Raw genomic sequence first — 25855 nt, forward strand, 5'->3', positions numbered from 1 at the left:
CGAGCCTTTATCTCCGCCTCCATTTTTATTTTATTTTTATCTAAAAACCCTATTCTCTGGAAAAAAATATGTATATATACTTGGGTTTGAAACCTAAGCCCAACACAGACTCGGGCCCAGAAATCAGGTCCACGTATCCCAAATCCAATCCAACAAATTTTAAATAATTAAATTAATTAATAAATAAATAAATACTTATTTTAAATACGGGCGTTACACAAGGAATACTAAAGTTGCTGAATTGGATGATGAACCGGTGATTGATGCAGATGATTTCGAGACTCCACCACCACGCGTAGGAAAGCCTATGTCAAGACCACATTCTACCAAGATGTGGAGTCTACTTGATAAAGAGAAGTTGCCGTTGGTGGAAAGTTTTTTCAGAAAAGCAAACCAAAAGTAAAATTTACTTTTCATAAATATTTGTAAGTTTTTCTTATCGTCTATATAATTGCACAAATTGTTTTGATCGTGTATGCATACTGCAATACAATTGCGTGGATGGACATTCAAATGCACTTGAAAATACATGGAGAACATGTGAACCACCTGATGTTGAACTTCTTCGTCAGTGATAAGGTAAATCTTTTGATTACTCTAATCTTTTGAAATGAAAAAACTTACAATTTAGTAATTTTTCGTACTGTTTATGGTAGATCATTGATTGGTACATGCACTTCCAACTCTCCAAGGAAATGGAAAAGCTAATTGGATCTTCTCCACTAAAGTGTCTCCATTTCTCATCATTTGCATGGGTAAGCATCTTCCATGTAATTTAATTACTGAAGTTGAATATGTAAATTCAACTGAATATGCATACATGGCATGAGATGTTGTTGTTCTTATTTGTTGTAGCTGGCTTTAAGAGATAACCAGAAACAAGGCATGAAAGTCTATGTCACAGATGTCCTAAAATAGTTGGACAACAATGTCGCTCATCTATTTTTCATCATAAATAGTCCCAAATTAAGAAAATATAAAAATGGTTATCACTTGACTGTGCTTCATGTTGAGACTTTGAATTGGAAATGGACGCACTATGACTCTTTAAGGCCAAGGAACTACAAGAATAAGAAATATATTTCGTTAGAAGATGCTGAAATGTTGGTAAGTGAAATTTTATTTTAAGTTACTATGTAAATATAGATTTGCATATATATATATATATATATATATATATATATATATATATATATATATATATATATATATATATATATATATATATATGCAAATATAGTTTTGGTAATTTTTTGTTCAATTTAATGCAGCAAGAGAGGGTGGTTGAAGCTATTAGATGTAGGCGTCAGGAGCTAAGGTTGCCAGATGTGGATTTGATGAAAGATATCAAAGTTGGAGCATGCCCACAACAAGGAGCATCATAAGAACTTAACTTCCCAAACTTAAATGTCTTTTTAATCTCTTATCTCTTATCTCTTATCTTAAACTTCTTTTTTTGCGTTTTCAGTTCAGATTGTGGTTTCTTCGTCATTTTGTTTGTGAAGGCTATAATATGTGGAAAAGCTATCCAAGATATAACGCTAGAAGTCGCGAAACAATTGAGGGTTAACCTGACATATGAGATTGTATCAAGTCAACAAGAAAAATGGGATCCAAAAGAAGAATGCAAGAAATGAAGAACTGATTTTCTGTATTTCTAGTTGATTACATTGTGTTTATTTGTGTTAAAACATTGGAACCATTCTAACTCGGGAGTGTTCGATTATGATGTCTTTTATCAAGTATTAATGTGTTGGAGTTGTTTAGTATTGTTCTGCATATTCAGTCTTTGCTAGATTATACTTTTTTGTATGGTTACTTTGCCAAAATATTTTATTATAATGGATGAAATGTTTATAACTTTTCTGGAAATATTATGTGTGCAGAGTCAGAGTCCCTTTCTCTGTCAGGCTAAGCACCAATATAATTATCTATATTTGTGAATCACTCTTTGTCCTAATAACATACTTCATTATGGTAGTTATTAAGAAGCTATTTATTGTCATCACAAACCCATAATCTCCAAACAACCAACTGATCACCATTTCATCCTCTATCCCTAAATTGGATAGCAAAGCTAGCTCAAACATCTACTAAACTGCAAAGCAAAGCTTTAGTGTGACTATGTAAATATAGATTTACATATATAATGACTATGTAAATATAGATTTACATATATTCTGTCAGGTGTCAGGCCAATTTCATTCCCAAAAGGTATTATGTAAATTTAAGTTTGCATAGCTTTAGTGACTATGCAAATATAGTTTTACATATATATGACTATGTAAAAATACATTTACATATATTTGGTCAGGTGTCCGGAACTTTTCAATCCCAAAAGTTATTATGTATATTTAAGTTTGCATAGGTCAAGTTAGTATATAAATATATATTTACATATATAACGACTATGTAAAAATACGTTTACATAAATTTTGTCAGGTGTCAGGCTAATTTCATCCCCAAAAGTTACTATGTAAAACTATCTTTTCATTCTCCAACTAAAAAACGTAACATATAAAATCCAACATCAAACTATAAAATCCAACAAGTTCATCGACATCTTGTTTTTCATATACGAGCAACATCAAATAATAGATGAAAAAATGCAAATTCATTGAACTGGTGCAGAGCATGTTGTAGGAGTGGAGTCCACTCTTGGGTTACGGTGGCCATAGCAAGGGCTCTTGTTATTCTTCCTACCTCTTGTGCACCCGTGATGTGCTTCTGTTTCTTGTCTGGTCTCCCCATCTTCTTTTTCAGATCTTGAGGTAGTAAATCAGGCACACTTGGTATCTTAGCAGGCATTTTACTGTTCTCCACAGGTACTATAGCTCTTGAATAACTATCACGGAATGCCTGAGAATAGAAGAATTTATCACAGTAGGTATACACATTCAATCCATCAGCCAAAATGGAGCGCAGTGCGTGTGCACAAGGGAATCCTTCGATTCTCCACCAATTACAAGAGCAGTGACTTCTATTCAAGTCAACCAAGTGGGTATGAGTAGCACGCACCTCAAAAATACCCTCCCTTAACTTGAGAACAACCCAACTTCTCCCCACCTCGATCCTCTCAGCCAATAAAGTTTCCATAGATGGACATAAGATAGTAGTCCAGCTCCTAGCTAAATCTCGCCGATCAGACATCATTTTCATAATTTTCCCATGGATCTTGTCCACCATTGTAGTGATAGGCAAGTGGCGTTCTAGTAGGATCCAAGAGCTGAAGCTTTCCGCACTATTGGAACACATATCGCCATATCTATTTCCTTGAAAATAAGCATTACACCAATGCTCATAACCTATGGTGGACAAAAATGTTTTCACTTGATTGCCGCAAACATCTCGAAAATCAGCCATCACTTTCTCAAACTCATAGTGCATCCCAACATAGGCAAGGTCGGAAAAAAGATCCACGGTATGCAAGCGGAAACAATGGTTGTTGGGCATAACTGAATTAAAATTATTTTTAAGGTGCCACAAACAATAACCATGATGGGAATCAGGAAAAACGCAAGGGACACCCACGAGTAGACCATGGTTTCTGTCAGATATAAAAGTTAGCCTACGATCTTTGGAGACCACCAACCTAAGTTGCTCCAATAACCAATCCCAATTATCATCAGTTTCAGAAAGTACAACCGCCATAGCTACTGGAAAAATACCTGGAACACAAATAAACATCAATTACTGATTTGGTTTTGTGTACCATACTCATTATGAAAACTTAACTTTTATATATAAAAATAAATTTTCATAGGCTAAATTATTATGTAAATATTAAAATGCATAGGCTAAACTACTATGTGAACGTAAATTTTCATAGTTTATGCTTGTTCAGTTTTACAAACTACTATGAACTACTATGTAAAAAGTCACAAACTCAAAAAGACATACCCCCATTTGCATTTTTGGCAGTAGCTGACAAGACACACCCCTTGTATTTTGTTTTCACGAAAGTTCCATCCAAACAAAGCATAGGATGACAAAAGTTAAAGCCATGAATACAACCACCAAATGCAACAAATAATCTCTTGAACTTTCCTGTTGTTGATTCCTTTTCCAAAACAACATGACTCCCTAGATTGGTTTCTTTCAGCTTTCCAACATACCAATGTAACTGATGATAAGATAAAGCATGGTCCCCATGTATCTCCTTCAATGCAAGATCTATGCTGGTATGCACAAAGTAATAATTCAAGTTCGCACCATATACCCTTAGAAAATGGTAAGTGATTTCACCTGGCTTAATCAAAGGCTTGTCTCTCACTATATCTAAAACAATACTCTTTACAAGTTTACTATTCACTGGTGGATTGCTTCCATTGTCTTTATTTCAAAGAACTTCAGCATCTTATACTTTTTGGATGCGTGAACTCTCCATAGACACCCGATTTCAGCCTTCAAATAACACTCAACCGTGACTCTATCAAGATCATTCTTCTTAATAAGAACTCTGTAATTATTAACAAGACAATGGCGTAAAAGCTCAACACGAAAATTGGCAGTACCACCAGGAAATCTCTGTCCCACACCAGTCAAAATAGGCAAAGAATCGACATTAACATATTTTTCATCATATGTAGCAGAAGACATAGAAGAACTAGAAATACAAGAAAAAGCCTGAAGAGAGACTTTGGAACTATAACTAGCGTCACACAAAGCAAAAAATCCTCTTGATGATGTTTTTATAAAAAATGTATCAAAACTTTTAACCAAATTGAAGCAAACAAGGGATTGAAGCTCCGAGTCAGTATCTATCACAATACGCTTTGAATCCCTTACAAAAGATAGCTATATAGACAACGGAGTAAGGTCTGGCCACTTTTTAGAAATCGTACGCTTCAAATTAGAAATCATACCGTTAGTCCCGACACGGACACTCATAATTTGCGTCTCGTACATAATAGCAAAAAGAGCAGTTCTATCCATGTCTGCATTTGCAAAAAACAACAAAATCAATTTGATGAATATATGTAAATGTATTTTTACATAGCCAATATCACCAACGAAACAATATTTCCAGTAATTTAACTTTTAAATTTTCATGGTCAAAATAAAAATCGCAAAGAAGATGGAAAATGGGTGAATCTCCTTAGCGCCTAACCTTCTTCCGTCAATTGAGAAACAAAAGAGGTCAAATCGTGTTATCTAAGCAGATGAATCGGTGTTTTTCTCAATTGAGAAACAAAGGAGGTCAAATCGTGTTATCCAATTAGATGAATCGGTGTTCTTCTTAGTTGAAATTATGATGAATATGTAAAAAGGGTAAAACGGGTAATGTAGATGTTGGTGTTTTATGCCTACGACCTGATGTTAAGGTTGAAAGGGAATGGTTGTACTCTTCTTGGGATAAGAGTTGCCTACGTATCAAGTTTCTTGGGGTAAACTTGAATCAAGCCTTACGTAGTTCATCTCTCTCTATTTATAGATGTTTGAGCTGACCTTCCATATTTGCTCCAGGCCGTTATGAAGTATAGATCCACATTGTGTGCTATCTTGGAGATTCGTCATTACTCTGATGTTACAAAGTAAATGTTTCCTTGATTGTTGTGTTGACTGAGCTCCAGGATTGCGCTAGCTGATTTGCTTCCATACATGGCTGTAACTGATGTTGGGGACGTTCTGGGGTTGGGTCACTGGTACGCTTTGATGAATTGGTATGAGCTGATAGACTACGACCTGGTGTGTGGACATGTGTACTGTAGTGTAGAACGGAGGGTACTTACAGGTAATAAAATAAAATAGGAAATAGAAATCGGACTGGATTTGCCCTGTTATTGGAAAACAGGGAGGTTATGTGGTATGGGCCGATAAATAGGGAGGTTATGTGGTATGGGCCGATAAGAAGGGGTTTATACTCAACCGGATTAAAACAAAAGGGCTGAGCCCCATTTCTTTATTTTTTTTCCGTATTTTTTTCGGTTTAGTTTAAAACGTGAACTAAGTTGTTGTTGTTTTTTTTTTAAAGTACAAGGATTTAAACCCGATTCACTTAATTGGCATACTATACAACGTACTATACATGTTTTAGCACTTTGGATACTATACAATTTTCTAGGCACTAAACTACATTGTACTATAAAAAAAATTCAGGTTGCGACCTGGGCAAATATTATGGCCAAAATGTGCTGACATGGCCAAATTTGGAGGTTTTATAATCTTACGTGGAGACATGTCATTTTATTTATTATAAAAAACACGTGTTGATGTGGCCAAATTTGCCACACAAGCTGAATAGCCAACAAGTTGAATGTCATTTCCCGCATTTTCCCTCTCCAACTTTTCTCTCTCTTTTGTTTGAGCGCCCAAAAATTGAGGATTTCACCTAATTGACCAAAATTCGTTGTCTTTAAGATTAAATTACCTAATTCACACAAACCCTAACCTATATAAAACACTAATCCATAGGAATCTGGTCCAGATTAAAGTAAGTTAATGTTTTTTATATTGTTTTTTGTCATATTGTTGTCGGCTATTATACATGAATATTATACTATGGTAGTGCTTTGCTTTTCAATTTAAATATATATTGTTACACAGTTGATTGTTATTATATTATTCATATATTGTTGCTAAATTACTGCAGTGTAAACAGTTGTAATTAATCTCCATCATGGGGGTTCATTTGTTACTAGTCCAGACCTTCATTACCTTGGTGGTAGGGTAGAGTTCTTGGACAATATTGATCCATATAGGTTTTGGTATTTTGATTTAAAATCAATGGTGGAGGAGTTGGGGGTATTATAATGTGAGTAAAATGCACTATGGTCAATCCAGCAGTCAGGGTTATATGTTAATTTTTGATTATACTAGTATTATGAAAATGTTGTAAGAAGCTAGGGTTGGGAATAGAATTGAGGTATACATTGAACATGATGTTGAGGTGGATTCAAGTGAACAAAGTGTTGTGCATGATATTGAAGTAGTTGAGTTAGAGAATGGAGAAGACATTGAGATACAAACTTAGTTACAGAGTGATAAGGTTTGTATTTCAGATGATAATGAGTCAAATGAGGAAGATTTTAGGTTTGAGGATTTGCATGAATTGTCTGATAATGATGAGGAGCTTATTAAAGTTAGGAAAATGATAGAAGAAAGGAAAAAACGAAAAAGACTTGAAAGAATGAAATCAATTTGGGATGATGGTGATCATGAACCTGAATTGAATGGTACTAGAGCTGAGTAAGCAATGAATGCTGAAGGTGATGATGATGTTGAAGCAATGAATTCCAGTATTGGTGTTGTAGCAGTGGATGGGCTTTATGTTGATGAAGCCAACAATGTGTTTATTAGTGATGATGAAGTTGACCATGGGGATGTTGATAGTGACTATATAGATTCAAGTGATTATGAAAGTCCAGATACTGATGAGGATGATGGTATTAGAAAAACTAAGAAGTTTAGGTACCCTAGTTTTGATCCCAAGACTGATGTATTTCATGTGCAACCAAGACTAGGGATGGTGTTTGCATCCCCTAATCAGCCCAAGGATTGTTTGAAGGATTTTGCATTTGCTCATGGGTACCAACTTTGGTTGAAGTTAAACAACCAAAAAAGAATCCTTGCATTATGTGCTGAGGATTGCCCATTTAAACTATATGCTAGTTGGATGACAAGCAAGAGAAGATTCTAGATAAAGTCTTATATAGAAGAACATAAGTGTTCAAGTATATTTGATGTCCAGATTGCTAACTATAAATGGATTGCTAGGATATATGGAGAGAAGATACTGAAGTATCCTAAAATGAAATTGAAAGATTTGAAAGAGCATATTATGCAAAAGTTTAAGCTTGATGTGACATTGTGTCAGTGTAGCAGAGCTAAGCGCAAAGTTCTAGATGTAGTTGAAAATAGGTTGGCTGGTGTATATGCAAAGTTGTGGGACTACCAATTTGAACTAAGAAGGAGTAATCCTAGGAGTACCATTGAGATAGAATTATTTCATCCTACACCTAATGAACCTGCAGTGTTCAAGCGCATGTATATAGGGTTTGCTGCACTTATAAATGCATGGAAGAGTGGTTGCAGACCAGTTATTGGAGTTGATGGATGTTTCTTGAAGGGGTACTGCAAGGGGGAGCTACTGGCAGCCATTGGTAGAGATGCAAACAATCAAATGTTCCCAATAGCATGGGCAGTTGTAGAAGTGGAAAACTCAGATAGTTGGATGTGGTTTTTGGATTTGCTGATGCAAGACTTGGGTTATAGTGAGGGTCAGGGTCTTGGGTTGACTATTATTAGTGACCAGTAAAAGTGTCTTGTACAAGTGATAAAAGACTATTTGCTTTTTGCTGAGCACAGAAATTGTGCCAGGCATGTATATGCCAATTTCAAGAAGACATTCCCTGGTTTACAGTATAAGTTTCTGTTTTGGAAGGCTAGCAAATGTGGGACTCCTTAAGAGTTTGAACAAAACATGGATGAAATGAAAAGGTATTCTGAGGATGCATATCACTACTACATGGTGAAGCAAAACCCAAGACAGTGGTCAATAACTTTTTTTAGCATGTTTCCTTGTTCGGATTCTGTTGACAACAACATATGTGAGACATTTAACTCAACAATAGTGGAAGCAAGGGAAAAGAACATCGTAGAAATGCTTGAGGATATCAGATTGCAAGTAATTGCTAGAGTGCAAAAGAAGATTGCAAAGAATGGCTAATCGAAGACTCCGCCTTTGTCCTATTATCATGCAAAAGTTAGAAAAAAAAAATAAAGAAGATCATAGGTTTTGGGCTGCACATTATAATGGAAGCAACTTATTTGAGGCCAGGAAGAACAAATATGAAGCTTTTACTGTGGATGCAACTGCTATGAGATGCAGCTATAGAATGTGGGAAATGATTGGCATCCAATGTCCACATGCCATTTCAGTTATGTATTATCTCAACATTGATCAATTGCAGTATGTATCTAGTTGGTATAGTGTGGCAGAGTACAAGAAGATATATAATCATGTGTTACAGCCTTTGAATGGTCAAAACATGTGGCATAGGACAAAGAGGCCTGCTATTTTGCCTCCCATAACAAGGAGGATGCCTGGCAGACCCAAGAAGAATAAAAGGAAGGAAGGAGTAGCAGTGGGAACTAGAAGAGTGACAGAAGACAAGGCTTCTCACCAACTATGCAGGAAGGGTAGGAAAATGCATTGTTCTAGATGCAATAGTGAGGAACACAACATAAGGTCATGCAAGTCTACATACCCACCACTTAGAAAGAAACAAGTGAGTACGCATTTGAGTACGCATTTGTCTTTTACTTTTATAACTTATTTTTACAAGTGGTTTTGATTGTATTTAAATATGTTAATATAACATTAGGTGAGGAAGAAGAAAGGAGAAGTGAATAATGTCCCAGCTGAGGATGTAACTAATGAAGGACCAACTAATGTAACAGCTGAGAATGCAAGTAATGAAGGTAGGTGTACAAAAGGCAGAGGTACAAGGGGTAGAGGTCAAAGAGGGAGAGGAAGAAGGGAACCAGTCCCTATAGGCTTTGGAGTATACACTAGTCCTGAAGGAGAAACTTACATCAATGTGTGTCTTCTAATATATTTAATGTATTTTTCATTCATTATGTTTTGTGCATTATCTTATTCAAAGTGCATTATGTGTAGACTGCTTCAAGATTGACACCATTGAATTCAAATGAACCAACTCCAAGTAATGAAGGGCCAAGTACTTTAAGAGATGAGAGTGCGACTAATCAGTAACCAAGTACAAGGGGTAGAAGTACAAGGGGTAAAGGTACAAGGGCTAGGGGGTGAAAGAGGAAGAGGAAGAGGAAGCAGTGAGCCAATTACTGTTCCACTTGGTGTAAACACTAATACTATTGAAGGAGAAGCTGACATCAATGTGAGTGTTTTAGTTTAGTTTTTTCAATAAATTAGTTTGAGTGCATTGGCTTATTCATTGTGCATGACCGCGGTAGATCGCTTCAAGATTAGTCGCTCCACTTGCACCAAGAGTAACTGTGTCAATGGATGATGGAGTACACATATTACCTCCAACTGGAAGAAAATATTTTCATGTAAGTTATTACTTTAAGTTTTTTATTCATTTAAGTGTCTGCAATTTAAAATTTAGTTTAGTTTATGTCTTTATTCTTTAGTTTAGTTTGGTAAGTTTTATTCATTATGCTTTATTTCTTATATAGCCACCACAAGAAAGGAGAGTTGTACAAATGAAGACTTCAAGTGCAAGTGATCAAGTTGGAAGTAGTCAAGGGTCAAATAATACACCACTTGGAACTCAGGAATCAAGTACTACAAATAGTACAGCAGAAGGCATCCCATGAATTATTTGGTAAAATTGATCTAGCTCATTTTGGTGTTTTAAGAGTGTATTAATGGTTTCAGACTTGTTGCTTTAATGAACAAGTGTCACGTTTTGTATGTTTCTCTCAAACATGGTCATGCAAAAAACAAGTGTCATATTTTGAATGTAAGGAAACAATATTTTTTTTTTTTTGTCAAGGAGAATGCTTTAATGAACATATTGAAAATTGATTTGACTAATGTCTTGTAAATAGTGTTATAGTTTTAATTTTGAACTTTATAGTTGGTGATAATTAATGGTGTTTGGTATGCAATCTATAAAACCATCCTAGTAGGGGTAGGGTTGTATGCAATAGGTTTAGATTCGAAAAATAATGACCAAGGGTCGATGATCCATGTTGAGGGTAAGGGAGAACCCAAAACTTTTGAAAGAGCAATCGGTTGCGGTTTGGGAGCTCATCAAAATAAAGCAGGGGAAGAGAGTGTTCATGGAGGTTGTTTATGAGAATGATGTCATTAATCCGCCTTTGTGATGATTTGTGGAAGGATGTGCATCATTGAGTTGTTGGAAGAGGGAGAGGCAAGTCGACCTAGAGAACCAAGTCCAGAAGTTCCACCTGGATTCGAACATAAGCTCAGGAAATCTCCAAGGTTACCAGCAACAACAGTAAATGAAGCAGTAGTGAGGGAATCAACACCAACAACATCCAAGCAGCAAGTTCAAGAGGTTATCCTGGGGTTTCTTTACTGCCTGCAAATTTTTATCCCGGTTTTGTATGAAGTTCAAGAAGTCTAAGTCTAAGAAGTGATGTCTTGGTGTATGTTTGAAGTGTGTTTGTTAGGTTTATCTAGCCAGTGTCTTGTTCTTGTTTCTATGTTTTGATGTTTTTTTAGCTTGGTTATCTTGTTCTATGTTAAATTATCAAGTCCTGATGTAGTGTAGTGATGTTTAATGTTTGTTTTTGCTATGTTAAATTATCAAATGTATTTTGATTGAACTCATTACATACATACAGTGACAGAAACCAGTGTTACATAAACACAGAAACCAGAGAACTCTACAATTTCATTCCATTTTCATTCAACTTATTACATTACAGAAACACAATGCACATCACTTATTAACCAAACAAATACTTGTAAAGCAGGAATACAACGACCAAAATCAAACAAGTATTTTGGCATTCCAAAGCTGTCACCTTTTTCTTCAACTCTGTTCTCTTCTTCTTCTTAGAGTGAACAATTACATTCAATTTTCCTTGCAACTCCACCTTTTTCATGTTAGCTTCCTCCAAACTTTCTTTCAATCCGTCAACCTCTTTGTACAAATCAATGAAGTTTTGCTTTGTTGATTTTGGAACTTTGTCCTCCCAATCAAAGTAGCCACAGTCGTGAGTTTTGTAATTTGTACAACCAAAAAATCTTCTTCTCAAATTTCCAATAGTCTTTGACATTACCAAAGGAGATGGCTCTCTACAAAAGCATGAATGATTCGAATTGATAGAGGTGGACGACATTTTGAACTATTCAAATTGAGAGTTAGGGTTTTCAAATAGAGGAGAAGGGAGGAAGAAGGTTAAACTCGCAATTTCAGTATTTCAAGTTTTCAAAATTGCGAAACTAGATCACGTGTATTTCACCCTTGCAATGAGATACCAGGTCACCGATATTTCAAAAAATGCCACATGTCTAGATGGCCGGACACGTGGACTTGAAGCGTGCACATGCGCATCATTAATTCATTATTATGTCCAACTGCTTCGGGCTTTCGTTTTCACAATCTCAATATTCTTCTAACTTAACCTTAAAACAGACAGATGCCAACATAACATCTTATCTTGAGTCTAATATTCAAAGCAAATGATAGCAGTCACTAAAAATTAGCATTATGTCTGTTTCGAAGAATCTCTTACTGTACACGTTGTACTTAGAAGCAAAAGACCATGCCCATGTGTCCACCAATCACTTATTATACTTGCTCTTTCCCCAAATCTTATCTCATTCATAAAGATAAAGATAGATATAGGCTCCATTTCATTTCATTGGACTTTTCAATCTTAGATACTGAACCAATTATACAATAATGTCTATGGTATGTAATGGTATTGGAGTTTCGGACATATCAGATGAACTAGACAAAATTCAAGTGAGTGTTGATCTTGTTACTGCAGCAAGACGCCACCTCGTTTTTCTGAAAGCAGTGGCAGAGTCTCAATGGCTTTACACCACTTTTTCTCTTCGGCAAGCCATTAAAAGGTATGATGAGCTATGGATGCCGTTGATTTCTCAAGTAACTGTTGGAGGTTCATCACCAATACTTCTTCCTCCTTTAGATGTACAGTGGGTTTGGCATTGTCACACTCTTAGTCCAGTAAGTATCTCAAAACTCATAATTTTTTTTATGTTTTTTTGTGTGTGTGTGTGGAAGTGATTGAAAAGAATGACACACCATTTTACAGGTAAGGTATCGGCAATATTGTGAGGTGAAATTTTCGAAAATGATTGAGAAACCAGTGATATCTGATGATGGGAATGAAGAGTTTGCTTTGAATAGATGCTATGATCTGTGGAGTTGTAGATACCCTTTTGAGCCATTTGAGATGGAATCCATTTGTGATGATGAGGGAGTGGAGATTGTTACGAATGAGGAACTGTTAAAAGAGGTTTTAAAGTGTAGTTCCTTGTATTCAAAATTTAATGAGCCTTATATGTTAGAACTAGTTTATTTAATTGCAGCAAAAGAAAGATACAAGAGGTTTATGTACTTGTTAGAGAAATTTAAAGATGGGCATTCTCGATTTACGCCTACTTTGGATATTCAACTAATGTGGTTGACACACATGGTGAGTGTTTTCTGTCTTTGTGTCTTTGTTGGTGTTTAAGAATCTATAGTACCATTTTGTTTATTTGGTTCTTGGAGTGATGGTTTTGTATGCAGAGTTATCCACTCATATATGCCAAGGATGTGAAAAAGATTGAAGGGGAACTAGGGAACCGGATTGGCATTTGGGATACATTTAAAGATGAAGATGTTGAAGGAAGTAAGAAGTTATGGGAAGAAGTGTTTGATGAACCTTATGAGAAAGCAGGGGCAATGCTTGATTGTGAGATAGCTGGGTCGTTGAAGCCACCGGTCTATTTGGTGGTTTCAGATACTGATGTTAACTCTAAATACAAGTGTATGGAACCCAGATTCTTATTAGAGGTAAGCAGCCCATTCATATCCTTGTTAATGTATCCGTATAATTTGTCACTAACGTTTTAACGGATGCCTTACAAATATATAGGTCCTCACCTTACACACCGATAACAAAGCATTTGATAATCTATTGTGACTTCATTTGTGTGTTTGAAAATTATCTTCCAATCCAAGTATTAGGAATTTGGGAGGTTCCTATTTTTAAAACATGTGGAATGCATTAAGCAGGAGAGTTCGATGTTGTCCACCTTGGTGTAGACGATATGGTCTCATGTACAGTTGGCATACTTTTGTGTAGTTGGGGATAAAGATGTGGCTGCATATATGTTTGCTTAATTTGCAAGATAGCGTAAGAAATGTCCTCTGAATGACAGATATTCTGTATTCTTAAAGACCCATGCAGGCAGTGCTTAAACATAGCATGTGAGGTTATTTTAGAAGGTCTATCTCAAGAAGCTAAGTTATCTAGAATCCTGCAGGGAATTGGTCCTAATCCCTTCTTCAATTTTTGCTAGACATATGATTTTGTTTGTAAATAGTTGTTTTTGACCAACACTGAAGTTCTCTTCTACATTGCTAATACGTAGGGAGTCGTGTTGCAAAACGAAACGAGAACTGTCTGAATGGTATTAAGTTGTCATGATCTGGTTAAGACAGTCCGTGCAGGCACTAATTCTACTGCACTGATTTGCTTTATCAGGTCTGCATATTTGTAAAAGAAAAGGTGGAAGTAAGGCATTCACAAGATAAGGAGAACGAGTACTTAAGACTCCGGCAGCCCGATGTCACAAAGAGATGAAGATGGACAAAGATCTCACATTCCTGGTGTCCAATACATGGAGAAAGGCATGTCATCTTTACTCTGAGTTTGGTACCAGAGGAGTTATCCTTGAGCTCAGACGTTGCGGCAAGAGTTGTTTAAAGAGTAATGTACGAAGCACGATAGTGTTTCTATGGAATGATTTAATTCGTGCACCGTGTCTTACGGTAGGAAAAGAGCTAGGGAAGAAAGTGAGATTGGTGGCTTCCATAGTGCCACCAGTACAAGCTCCGTACCTACTGAAATGCGTGCCTGATAGAGTAACAGATGATTCAGGTGCAATGATATCAGATGTAATATTAGAAATGAATCGGTATCGGCCGCAAGAGGGACGATGGTTGTCTCGAACGGTGTTAGATCGTGCAGGGAGGGAATGCTTCGTTTTGCGAATACGGTATATCTATGTGTGTAAAAATATTTTTCTTTTGAAAGGATCCAATAGAATTGTTTATATTTATCCTACTGATTATGTCGGTCGGATATGTTTGTGCAGAGTGGGAAGAGGTATTTGGAGGAGAGGAGGTGAAATTCCAATTGCTGTGAAATGGGAAGACAGAATAATAGAAGTCCGTGAAGGCTCTTGGGCATATGTTGCAGGTTCTATTGGTAAAATACCAGGTATGCTTTCAGTCTAGTTAGTCTCTTCTCTCTGTTTCTCTGGCAATTTAGCTGCTCCCTTTAGCTTGGTGTACCATGGTCCAATCTGGGATAGTACTCACTTGATTGTTTTTCTTGTTGGTTGTTCTAAATAAAACTGAAGACCCTAAGTATTGATTTTTTCAGGTTATCACATTGTAATAAGAATTACCTCATGAATAACGGAATAAGTAACATGTAATTCTTATCGGTTATCCGTTGGTTATTCTTAGTAGAACAGGAGTTCCTGATAGAAAAACATGTTAATTGGGTCTCCTAAATGATATAATCATGGCATATTAGCTTTGGGTGCCATCCACTCATTCATAACAGCATGGCATAATAGCTCTGACATGATTTCTGTATGTAGGCAAAACATGAGCCCTATCAGCAAATTGTGGGCTACTTCCCTTATTTATTTTATCCCTTGATTTTTTGTCTTTTTCATTAGATCTTAGTAGTCTTTCTCAGCGAAAATAGAAGTGGGAAAAATAGCCAAGGATTTTTGGTAAACCACGCTTCTTTGAAAAAGTTTTCCTTTAGAGAACTATTTTATTGGGACAGGTACTCAAAGTAAATCATGTCTCTTTGGTAATTGTTTATGTTTCTTTTCCTTTTTGTTTCTTTTTGGCATAATGTAAGTCATAAATGCGGATTAAGTAGTAGATGTCAAGTATCCCTTGGGAGTTGGGACTGTAATGAAAGATATTAAGTGTGTCATCAATAACTACATATGCATTTCATTGATGTGCATGAAGAAAAGCTCAGACAACTCATGTATATTATATTGTGATGTATCATATCTTTGTTTCCTTTTGGTCTGTTGAGTCTATAGTAAGCAAGCAATAAAGATGCTGTGTGTGAATGTAGAGAGCAGATTGTACGCACCAGAGGAGGGTTTCCACCGCTCTCCAATGATACACACATAGGCATCTGTGCCACTCCTAAATACATGTATTTGCTAAATTTGGGAGACATGGACAACGTATTGGCAGAGGATGGGGACGTTGTTTGTATTCTGTTTTTTTAAACCATTGGTTGCATTTGGCTTGAGCTAAAGCCTTAGTTAACCTGATTAACATGAGCTCTAGTATTTAAAATGTAATAAATCATTGATTATATATGTATATGTTTACTCAACTATTTTAAGCGGAGACCTTTCTCAAACCACTCTTGGTAATATGTTATAAAACGAATAACACCAATGCAGAGAAGGTGGCAGGAACAGCCACACCCAGAGAACACTCGAAAGATAAAGCTACATGGAGTCTGTCAACAGGAGATGAGCTGACAATACATTGGGTTTCCTCTGGTCTTACTTTGAACCTTCAAAACAGAACCTCATCTGACTCGGTAAGTAAACTGGTGTCAAATAATAATCTGTTCTTCTCTTGCAAAACTGGTTGAATGTTAAGAGTGGTTGCAGGTGAGGTTACTAAAAGGAAGAAAAATGCAGTATCAGGTAATGAATAAAGTTAGCTGCAAACCCGGAGATAAACAAGAAGAAGAAGAAGATGCATTTGTTACACTTGTACGATACACGCCAGGTAACCCCAATGGAAGAGCAACAGCACTGATGAATTGGAGATTATTAGTAGTGGAGTTCTTACCAGAAGAAGATGCAGTTATGGTGCTGCTAATATGTATGGCAATACTTCGAACTGTAACGGAGATGGTGGGTCAAGACATGGGGAACTTGTTGGTTAGACGGAGATTGAAGGAACACACAATTGGAATGAGAGACTGGGGCTCTGTAGTTATTCTCCCATCGTCTCTGTCTTCCCCAAGTTCTCCTATTTCGCCGTATCTTCAACCTTGGCATTGGAACGCAAGGGCGGTGATGGCATCAGTTGAAGCTGACCAGAATACAAGGCAGTCCTCACCAGCGGAGGGAGGGGATAAGCTATACAAGACTGGAATTATACCCGGATCAAAGGGGCTTACAGATTAGAGGTGTTTCGCACGTCGTTTTTTAATGGTTATTCTCAACTATTATTGTTCATACTGTAACAACAGAAACGATTCATTGTCTTACATGTAAAAGATTAAGATAATGAAATTACAGGTTGTATATAATTTGGTGGAGAGAAAATGTTCGTATATCATTTCTTCTTCTAGATTTTTTTACATTTGCAATTTTCCCTATACGTTCATTTATTCCTCTAAAACAGTTGCCTCAAAAAACTTGTTGGACGTTTGGCTTTTTGCTGTTGCTGTTGCTGCAAAATTACGAAGGGCAGTTACGGAAACTGCAGCCTATATCTGCTGCTTTTAAAACGGAGAAAACTATATCTTTTTTTTTTCGTATGTTTGTTGTATGATTATGCAGTTTAATCATAAATTGAAACAAGACACCTACTGTTGTTACGTAGCATCAAATTGGATTGTACTACTGAGAATCTGAATCCGAATAAGTTGATGCTATCATCTGTTCATACCTGGACAATACTATGTACATAATCTCATGGGATGATGGGAAGTATAGCAACACGTGATATACTTGTGAAGCAGAAAAATGACGAAAGAAAACCAATACTGGGAGCTGTTCGCTATCTGTTTTGGATTGGCCTGTTATTACAAACCAGCAGCGCAAATTGGTTTTGAAGTACGAATTCTTTAATGCAAATTGCCGTTTTTTATTTCCTCCTCTTTTCAGGTAAAGAAACAAAACAAAACGAACACGAGGGACCACAATTCACCTGATCACTTTCCTATACAATTCTCTCATAATCTTATGATTTTATCAACAGTCAACACAACCAACTTGCCATTTGATGCTCACTGCAACATTGCAACACTGTTGCGCGCCACATAAACGGCACATAGATTAGAGTTTTGGCATTGCTCAAATTCGAGTCCGGTATAAACAATCTCCATAGTAGTGTATATGGAGATTAGCGAAGTAGAACAACAAACCATAGCCCAGAATATCCATATTGGTCTGAACTCATAATTTTCTCCATATAAATTGTGGTACTCAGTGGATACATCTTGAAAATACTGATATTCCAATCCACCTAAATATAATCCCACATGTATCCAGTTAGTAAGACGGGAAACATAGACATGAGTACATGACCAAGCAATGGAGCTTGGAAGCGGCTATGAAAATTACTTGAGACTAAAAAAAACGAACACAACCTCGGATCATCCCACCTAGTAAACTTAGTCATATTTCGGTTTCTTTTCCATCAGAATCTCAATCAAAGAACAATTAAATCCGAAGCAACTCAATGCTTACATAACTCCTCCATAAAAGACCGATTTGGAAATCTCTATCATAAATTGTATGCAAACTCAAGTATTCTCTCTACAGCTTGTAAATTCTGATCAATCTAACCATTTGAAGTTTTGAACTGTATAAAATTTTCAATTACAGAGACTATCAAGTACCAAATAATTTACTTAATTACTAGTATTTATAGGAGAAGTCCAGGATAAATTGCCAAATCCAAGATGCTTTTATTTCCAGTCAAATAAACAAATTACAACAGAATCAAGATTAGACTATAGTTAACTTGAGATTGACAACAAATGAAGAATAAATAAAAACAAAATTAAACAACATTAGTTGAAGTCACTGAAGAAGGAACATCATCAAAACTCCAAAGATCCATAACTGGAACACCAACAACACTTTCTTGAACAGAATTTGAAACAACAGCTTGCTGCTCAAGTTCAACACCTCCATCAAGATATGGAATTTGATAAAACCTCATATAAGATTCAAAAGCCATCAACTCCTCAGAAAGCTTCTCTACTTCACTCACTCTCTCCTCTTCATCTTCAATCACCACCACCTCTTTGTCCTTCTCCACTTCTTCTACTTTCTGTTCTTCCACTTTCACTTCAGAAACATAGTGACCTTGTGGTTCAGTTGAAAACCCAAAATCCCAGTTGTTTGAAAGGTTATGAGAAATAGGTAAGTGAGAAAACTCAACTTCTTCATTAGGAAAATTAACTTTAGCTTTCTTACCTCTTATTTTTCTTGCTTCTTTATCATAAGCTCTTGCTGCTTCTACAGCTGTATTGAAAGTACCTAACCAAACTCTAACACCTTTTCTTGGATCACGTATTTCAGCTGCCCATTTTCCCCATGGTCTCTGTCTTATTCCTCTGTACAAGTTCTTTCTCTTTCTTTTTCCATTTTTCTCAACTTTTCCATCACTTGAAGGAACACCACTTTTCTTGACAAGTTTTTTGTTATGGCTGAAGTGCTGGAACTGGGTTTCGAAAGAGGAACTAGGCCAGAGGTCAGAAGCGTAGATGTCGCGTTGGCGAGGAATGAAGTCAGAAATGATTGCACCACCACACATTTTTGTGAATAGTTGATACGTAAGGGTGTGTTTAAAGGAAATAAAATGGGTGGTCAGGAATCTGGAAAGCGAAATAATTTTAAATTCAGGTCCTGAAAGTGAAAGAAAAACCTAAAAATGAATAATCACGCTTTGTTTTGCGTTGGCGAAAGGAATAATCAGATTGTTGGCTCATGGTCAGTAGAAATGATCTATCTATTTCCTTTCCTTTCTTTTCCTTTCCACAAAATTTTCGCGTTAATAATAAAACCTTTTCCATTTGTTTAAATATTTCCTTTCCACGTAAACAAACGCCTTGTATGGAAAAAGAAATTCCTTTCCTTTTCATAGTGTTTCCATCATAAAAATGAATTGTTGTGAAATGAAAGGTTTTCTTGTGGGCAAGTTTGGAGAAGGGGAGAAGAATTTGTAGTTGAAAATTTTGTACAATTTGAGGCGGTTTCTGAGATGGGACACTCCCGTGTGGGTGACAGCAGTGCAACGTTGCTGGCAAATGTAGAGACTTACGTGGTTGGACCGTTGGATTACTATGTCTTAGGAAGAATATAGAAAATTTGGCACTCCAAATGGTCCAACGTAGAATACAGATGTCAACTTATAAGACATTCAGAACAAATGGAAAAAAAAATAACTTTTGCCATGGAAGCTGTCTTAAAACTTTGCCATAAAGCTATCTTAAAACCGCTTAGGTTTGAATTAGCCCTAACTAGGCTGCTCAAAGGATCAGTTTGGGTCGGATTTGGAAAACAAGAAATTAGTCCAACGCCCAATTCCGATTCAAAACAACTCTAGAATGCAGAGTTTTTTTTATAATCACTCACAAGGATAAATTTCAGGTGAAAGTAATCCTGAAAACCAATTTTCGCGTGAAAATAACCCTCAGGGACAAATAGTCCGGATTTGAAATAAATATTTTCCGATTTTACCTGTCATTTTACTATGAACAATGAGTGTTCATACTTTCTGCTGATGTATGAACAATAATTGTTCATATCCAAATAGGTGAACGTCCCTTATACAATATATTGATGTATGAACAATGATTATTCATAGATCATGTTGAGGTATAAACAGTGATTGTTCATACTCCAATATGCGTTCTTATTGATCATACATTATGTTAATGTATGAACATTGATTGTTCATACCCAAAATAAGTATGAACAATGATTGAGGTATGAATAATGATTGTTCATACTTCAATAAGTGCTCTTATTGATCATACACTATATTTAGGTATGAACATTGATTATTCATACCCCAAACAGTTGTTCATACCCTAATATATGTATGAATAATGATTGTTCATAGCTCATGTTGATGTGTGAACAATAATTGTTCATACCCAATGGGTATGAACAATTATTGTTCATACTCCAATAAGTGTTTTTATTGATCATACATTATGTTTAGGTATGAGCATTGATTGTTCATACTCCAATAAGTGTTCTTATTAATCATACATTATGTTGAGGTATGAACATTGATTGTTCATATCTATTGGTATGAACAATGATTGTTCATAGCTCATGTTCTTATTGATCATACATTATGTTGAGGTATGGACATTGATTGTTCATACTCCAATTGGTGTTTTTACTGATCATACATTATGTTGAGGTATGAACATTGATTGTTCATATCCCAAATAGGTATGAACAATCAACAATGATTGTTTATATGAACAATGAGTGTTCATAGCTCATGTTAATGTATGAACAGTGATTTTTCATACCCCAAATAGGTATGAACAATTATTGTTCATACTATATACACCAGGTCGTTTCGGTTGGGTTTGCCCGTTTATTATTTCGTACTAGGGGTATACTTAACATTTTATGTACCCGAGCCATTTTTAATATCGCGTCAAGGGTATACTTGAACTTTCATCTACCCAGTCCTTGTGAGTAGATGGGTACCCAATTATCCGAACCCGAACTGGAATCGAAACCGTTTATAGCGGTTATGGGTCCTAAAATGTTAGACCCATTTAAAATGGGTATTTAAGAACCGAACTGATAAAGAACTGAAATCGATAGAACCGAATAGTAAAAAATCAATGGGTACCCGAACCGAAACCGGAACCAATTAGTATGATTTTGATATATATAATTTAGTATTATATTACACTAAATAAAGGCAAACCCAAACATTATTATTACATATAGTCTATATTTGTTAGGTGTAAAATTATACTAAATATATATAACATTTAGCATAATAGTGAATGTGTGTTATTAAATGCATCTTTTATAATATTACATTAAATATGTGTATTATAAATATTAATAATAATGTTTACGTGTGTACATCTATACATGAATTAACTAATGCACCTAAATCTACTGAATTAACTAAACTATCATGGACCCTTAAATTCTTCTACTACACATAATACCTATAACTATCATGGACCCTTGTTTGCCCTTAAATTTAATGTACCGATTTTGTCCTTAAATTAAAGTATTGTTTAACACCTTTGAATGGGAGTAATTGGTCATTCCATATGGTGGTTGATTAAAATTTTAAATCCACGCCTCTATTTTGAATTGTACGCACAATAAATATAATTAATTAGCTATTTAATTAGCAACTTAATTACCTTTTAATTTCCATTAATACCGATTGACCAATAAAAAAAAAATGGTCCATCGTCTCTCACCCTTCTCTCTCCATCTCCCAAACCCACCAATTTTTAGATATGTGAAAATATAAAAAATCCTTTCTTCTCATGGTTTTTTAATGTCACCATTAGTTTTCTTGCCCTCACAGGACACAAGCTTAATATCTGAAATTGCTATCAATCATGTCAGTATCAACATCAGATGATTGAGATCTTCTTTTAATTTGGGTAAGCATTATATGTATTGGAATGAAGAAAAGTGGGTGCATCTGTCTTTCTATTTACTCAAGGATTTGTGCACGTGCTCAACATTATAGAAATGAACCCTAACTATTTTTTGGAGTTGTGCTTTTCTTAGCGATTTATCCTATCCAGAGTTGTTGGGACTTGGGAAATGTAAATGAATTAATGATTTTCCTAAACTGATTGAACGATGGTTAGTCTCTGTAGAGAGGTTTGGTCAACAATCAACAATCTTTTTATGTCGAGAAACACAAGCTCTGGAATAGACACTAAAAGATATACCATCATTGTGGTTTCGCATTGTTTGTAACTAATCCAGCCAAGAACTGAAATCATTTATTGTTTCATTTCTTAATGAATTAGTTCCTTGACATCGAGCAACTGGGGTTGCTAATGATACCTAGATCTGAAACATGTGCGAACAACTGAGGTGGACATTTGCATCAAAGACTTATACAAACTTATTTGTAAGAGTAACAAAGGCGTTGAAGTACGACCAGTTATAGTAGAGATGAAGAAATGGTTTGAAGACCTTACATTCAATGTAGTGGTCATGATGATGATTGGGAAACAATATGTTGGCTCAGCAGGGTCGGGGACAAGAATGAGATCACGATGGTTCCCCGAAAGCAATCGAGTCAATGTCTTTATCTTTTGGGTGGTTTGCTGCCATGGAAGCATTTCCATTTCTTCAGTGGATTAATTATGGAGGGTACAAGGGAGCCATGAAATCTACTGCTAGAGATCTCGACTCTGTGTTCAGAAGTTGGGTGCAAGAGCATTGACAGAGAAAACTTTCTGCAGATGTTGGGGATCACGAAGATTTTATTGATGTGATGATTTCCAATTTAGAAGGTATGGAGTTCCGTGGCTACGACCACGATACCATCATCAAGGCTACGTGCCAGGTAAAAATTGCTAAACCTGACAATTTTGGACAAATTTACTTAAGTTTTGCAGATGGAATTACGATTGCAGTCAAGTCAATATCATGATCATTCAATTTCGATACAATCCTGTTATGTAGAAATTAAGTTTGGTAACTTAGCAAACAACAAAAATCATTTACAAGTTTCTTATTAGCATTATTGTTTGGTTTCTTATCTTAGTATGACAAGAAATTAAGTTCTCTGGATATTTTCTGACATGGAATATTCAATTTACTTGATGGGTTTCAGATTTTATGTAGGCTATGGTTCTAGGTGGTACGGACACAACCGTGATCACCCTAACTTGGGTCCTATCTTTGCTGCTGAATAATCGCCATGTGCTAAGAAAAGCTCAGGATGAGTTGGATGCTCACATTGGCAAAGGAAGACATGTTAACGAATCAGATATTCATAATCTGCTTTATCTTCATGCCATTGTGAAGGAAAATTTAAGTTCCCCCTTCCACTGTTAGTACCTCATGAGTCCATGGAAGACTGCACAATAGGTGGTTATAGAATCCCGTCAGGCACAACTGTGATAGTGAACCTTTGGAAGCTACAGCGAGACCCACAAGTGTGGTAAGATCCTTTAGAGTTTCAACCAGAGAGATTTATCATGAGTCACATGGATGTAGATGTAAGAGGTTAGCATTTTGAATTGATACCTTTTGGCTCAGGAAGAAGGTCCTGTCCTGGGATTTTGTTTGCTCTTCACGCTCTACATTTGACTTTTCATCGTTAATTTCTCACTCACTGAAATGCGGTTAAGGGGTTTGATGGATGAACATTTGGCACATACACGATGTCACTTACCAACAGATTTCATTTAGGTCCTCTCATTAGTAGAAAGGCCCAGATGAACAAGAGAAGATAGCAAAAGTATTTGCCTGGACTGCAAAGTTAATGGATCTAAACCTTATAAAGGAAGAAAGAGATGCCGCACAAATACGGGATACGACACAATGAAAACAATAAACTTCTTTTGGAACTTGCTCTTATTCAATCTAACTCCATCTCACATGGACATAGAATTTCCAACTGATGAAATGTGATTGAAAACTAAAACTACACACTCATTTGGGTTCGACTGTATATGGTTGTATAAGTCAGCACTGTCTCATGGGCATGATGTGTTGCGGCTAGGTCCTCCAAAGTAGAATTTGTACAGTGAATTTGTTGGTTTCGACTATGGACTCAAGAGTCTCTAAAAGTAGAAATTCAAGCAAGCCTATAACTCCCTGATTTAACTTTGGTGAGAACCAAGTCACTATTGGGCAACAAAGGTAATATCCCCTTGCTTTCCTACTTTTTTCAATATATCGTAAGTGATAGCAGCACCTCACTTTGGGAACCTTAAAACACTCAAAGACTGCTCATTCGTCTTTGCAATGAGAGCACCTTTTTTCATTTGATTAACTAACTTATTTTACATTCAATTTATTAAAATGGTTATATCAGGTCATGAAGATGCGACCATATGCATATCAAGTTGGAAATATTTCGGATCAGAGTGCTCTGTAGCTAGATTAAATGTATGTATGAAATCTATTTTTCTTTTTTATTTGATATATATTTATAGTCTGCAAATCTTGATCAGTTTCTATTATCTTTCTCAGAGGGATGGAAGGATGAAGGTTAATCCATAGCCTAAAGAAGAATCAGGGTTGTAATTTTTTTTGGTAAGTGGACCTTCTTTCATAGTGTAATTTATCCATGAGATTGTATGACTATGTTGATAAAATATGGTGAACTGAAGTTCATGACTATGTCGTTTGAAGGTATTCATTCACTTATGTCCTTGCAGAAAGTGGTTACGCTTTTATTTGTTTGAGGTTCATTTAGCAATTTTAGGAGTCTACTTCAAACATGCTAAGAAAAGAAATTGATAAGACTTACGAGATGTTAGAGGTGTATATGTATAAGAAACCTCTTAAGCTTACAAAGAGATAGTTCTCTCCTCATAAGCCTTTGTGTTTGCTCCGGTCTTCCTAGATGAGAAAAGAGAAAGGACCAATAAAATGTCTAGAAAGTACAATTGACACCTCAATCGGCTCATAGAATTCATCTGGGAAACTTGCAACAATTGTGCAATAGTTTGGCCGGTACAACACGCAAAGACATTGGTGCTCTCGGCAGTACATTCTATAAGCCCATCACGTCTCTCACTAAAAAAATGGCCACAAATGATGTGAGAAAATTTTGTTACAAATTTTAACTATCGTTGATTAGAAACAAAAGTATATATACATCTTATTTAGTTAATATATGTTCTTCGCATTATTGAATTGTTCTTCCTTTCTGTTGTTTAATTGCATAAACGAATGTTGGCAAAAATTTCCGCAGCAATACCACATGAATCATTATGCAACTATGCTAATTTCAAACCAAGGTTAATTAGTATTATTTGTAGTTTGATTTATTGATTACTATTTTCCACCATTGGAATCTCAAGATAAAATACAAACTTTATTTCAACCAATATATACTTTTTGAATTGTATTATGCAACCAAATTAGGAATTGTTAAATAGAGACCTTTTGAAGACTATCAGTAAGTAAGCTACCTCAGGCAATTCAAAGGTAACCGGTTTGACTTATTTATTCTATTTTCGTTTTTCTTTCTTGCATGGCTTGAAGCTTCAACAATCTTTGATATATTGTTTTCCATCTTTGGGTTTTGGAATAGTTTTTTTGTGAAGAGGAAGTTGTATGGTGTATTCAACAATCTAAGGTGAGTTTTTGGTTGTTCTAAGATGAAGTGTTGTTTAATTATTTTGTTTTGATTATGCTTTTGATCTTTCTAAAGGT

General features: G+C 35.8%; 3 protein-coding genes across 3 annotated transcripts; 1 reads left to right on the top strand and 2 right to left on the bottom strand.

Annotated features, from left to right (window-relative positions):
• Positions 1-2571: 2571 nt before the first annotated feature.
• Positions 2572-4935, bottom strand: LOC147488111 (uncharacterized). Its single transcript, XM_086574267.1, has 4 exons — positions 4866-4935; positions 4313-4760; positions 3901-4178; positions 2572-3668 (listed from the first exon to the last, which is right to left on the bottom strand). Exons 1-4 carry the CDS (start codon positions 4933-4935, stop codon positions 2572-2574), a joined length of 1893 nt encoding a protein of 630 aa, XP_086430393.1.
• A 7302-nt stretch (positions 4936-12237) lies between these two features.
• Positions 12238-17042, top strand: LOC147488112 (uncharacterized). The gene is given in 8 exon segments (XM_086570723.1): positions 12238-12653; positions 12742-13125; positions 13221-13487; positions 14182-14254; positions 14257-14695; positions 14795-14919; positions 16148-16290; positions 16364-17042. Coding segments are annotated over 8 exon segments (2244 nt in total). The 5' UTR covers positions 12238-12365; the 3' UTR covers positions 16889-17042.
• A 1335-nt stretch (positions 17043-18377) lies between these two features.
• Positions 18378-19385, bottom strand: LOC147488113 (ethylene-responsive transcription factor ERF071-like). Its single transcript, XM_086572107.1, has one exon. The coding sequence runs from the start codon at positions 19251-19253 to the stop codon at positions 18495-18497; it is 759 nt and encodes a 252-aa protein (XP_086428233.1). The 5' UTR covers positions 19254-19385; the 3' UTR covers positions 18378-18494.
• Positions 19386-25855: the final 6470 nt, after the last annotated feature.

This window comes from Coptis chinensis, chromosome 7 (assembly GCF_015680905.1).
Source record: "Coptis chinensis isolate HL-2020 chromosome 7, ASM1568090v1, whole genome shotgun sequence".
NCBI classification, from domain to species: domain Eukaryota; kingdom Viridiplantae; phylum Streptophyta; class Magnoliopsida; order Ranunculales; family Ranunculaceae; genus Coptis; species Coptis chinensis.

Bases quoted from the DNA above. Each gene is read 5' to 3' on its own strand.
- LOC147488111 (XM_086574267.1), bottom strand. From the start codon at position 4,935: ATGGATAGAACTGCTCTTTTTGCTATTATGTACGAGACGCAAATTATG. The intron at 4,761-4,865 runs GTATGATTTCTA...GTATTGTGATAG, and splicing joins TGTCCGTGTCGGGACTAACG to ATACTGACTCGGAGCTTCAA. The intron at 4,179-4,312 runs GTGAATAGTAAA...TGTGCATACCAG, and splicing joins ACAATGGAAGCAATCCACCA to CATAGATCTTGCATTGAAGG.
- LOC147488113 (XM_086572107.1), bottom strand. From the start codon at position 19,253: ATGTGTGGTGGTGCAATCATTTCTGACTTCATTCCTCGCCAACGCGAC.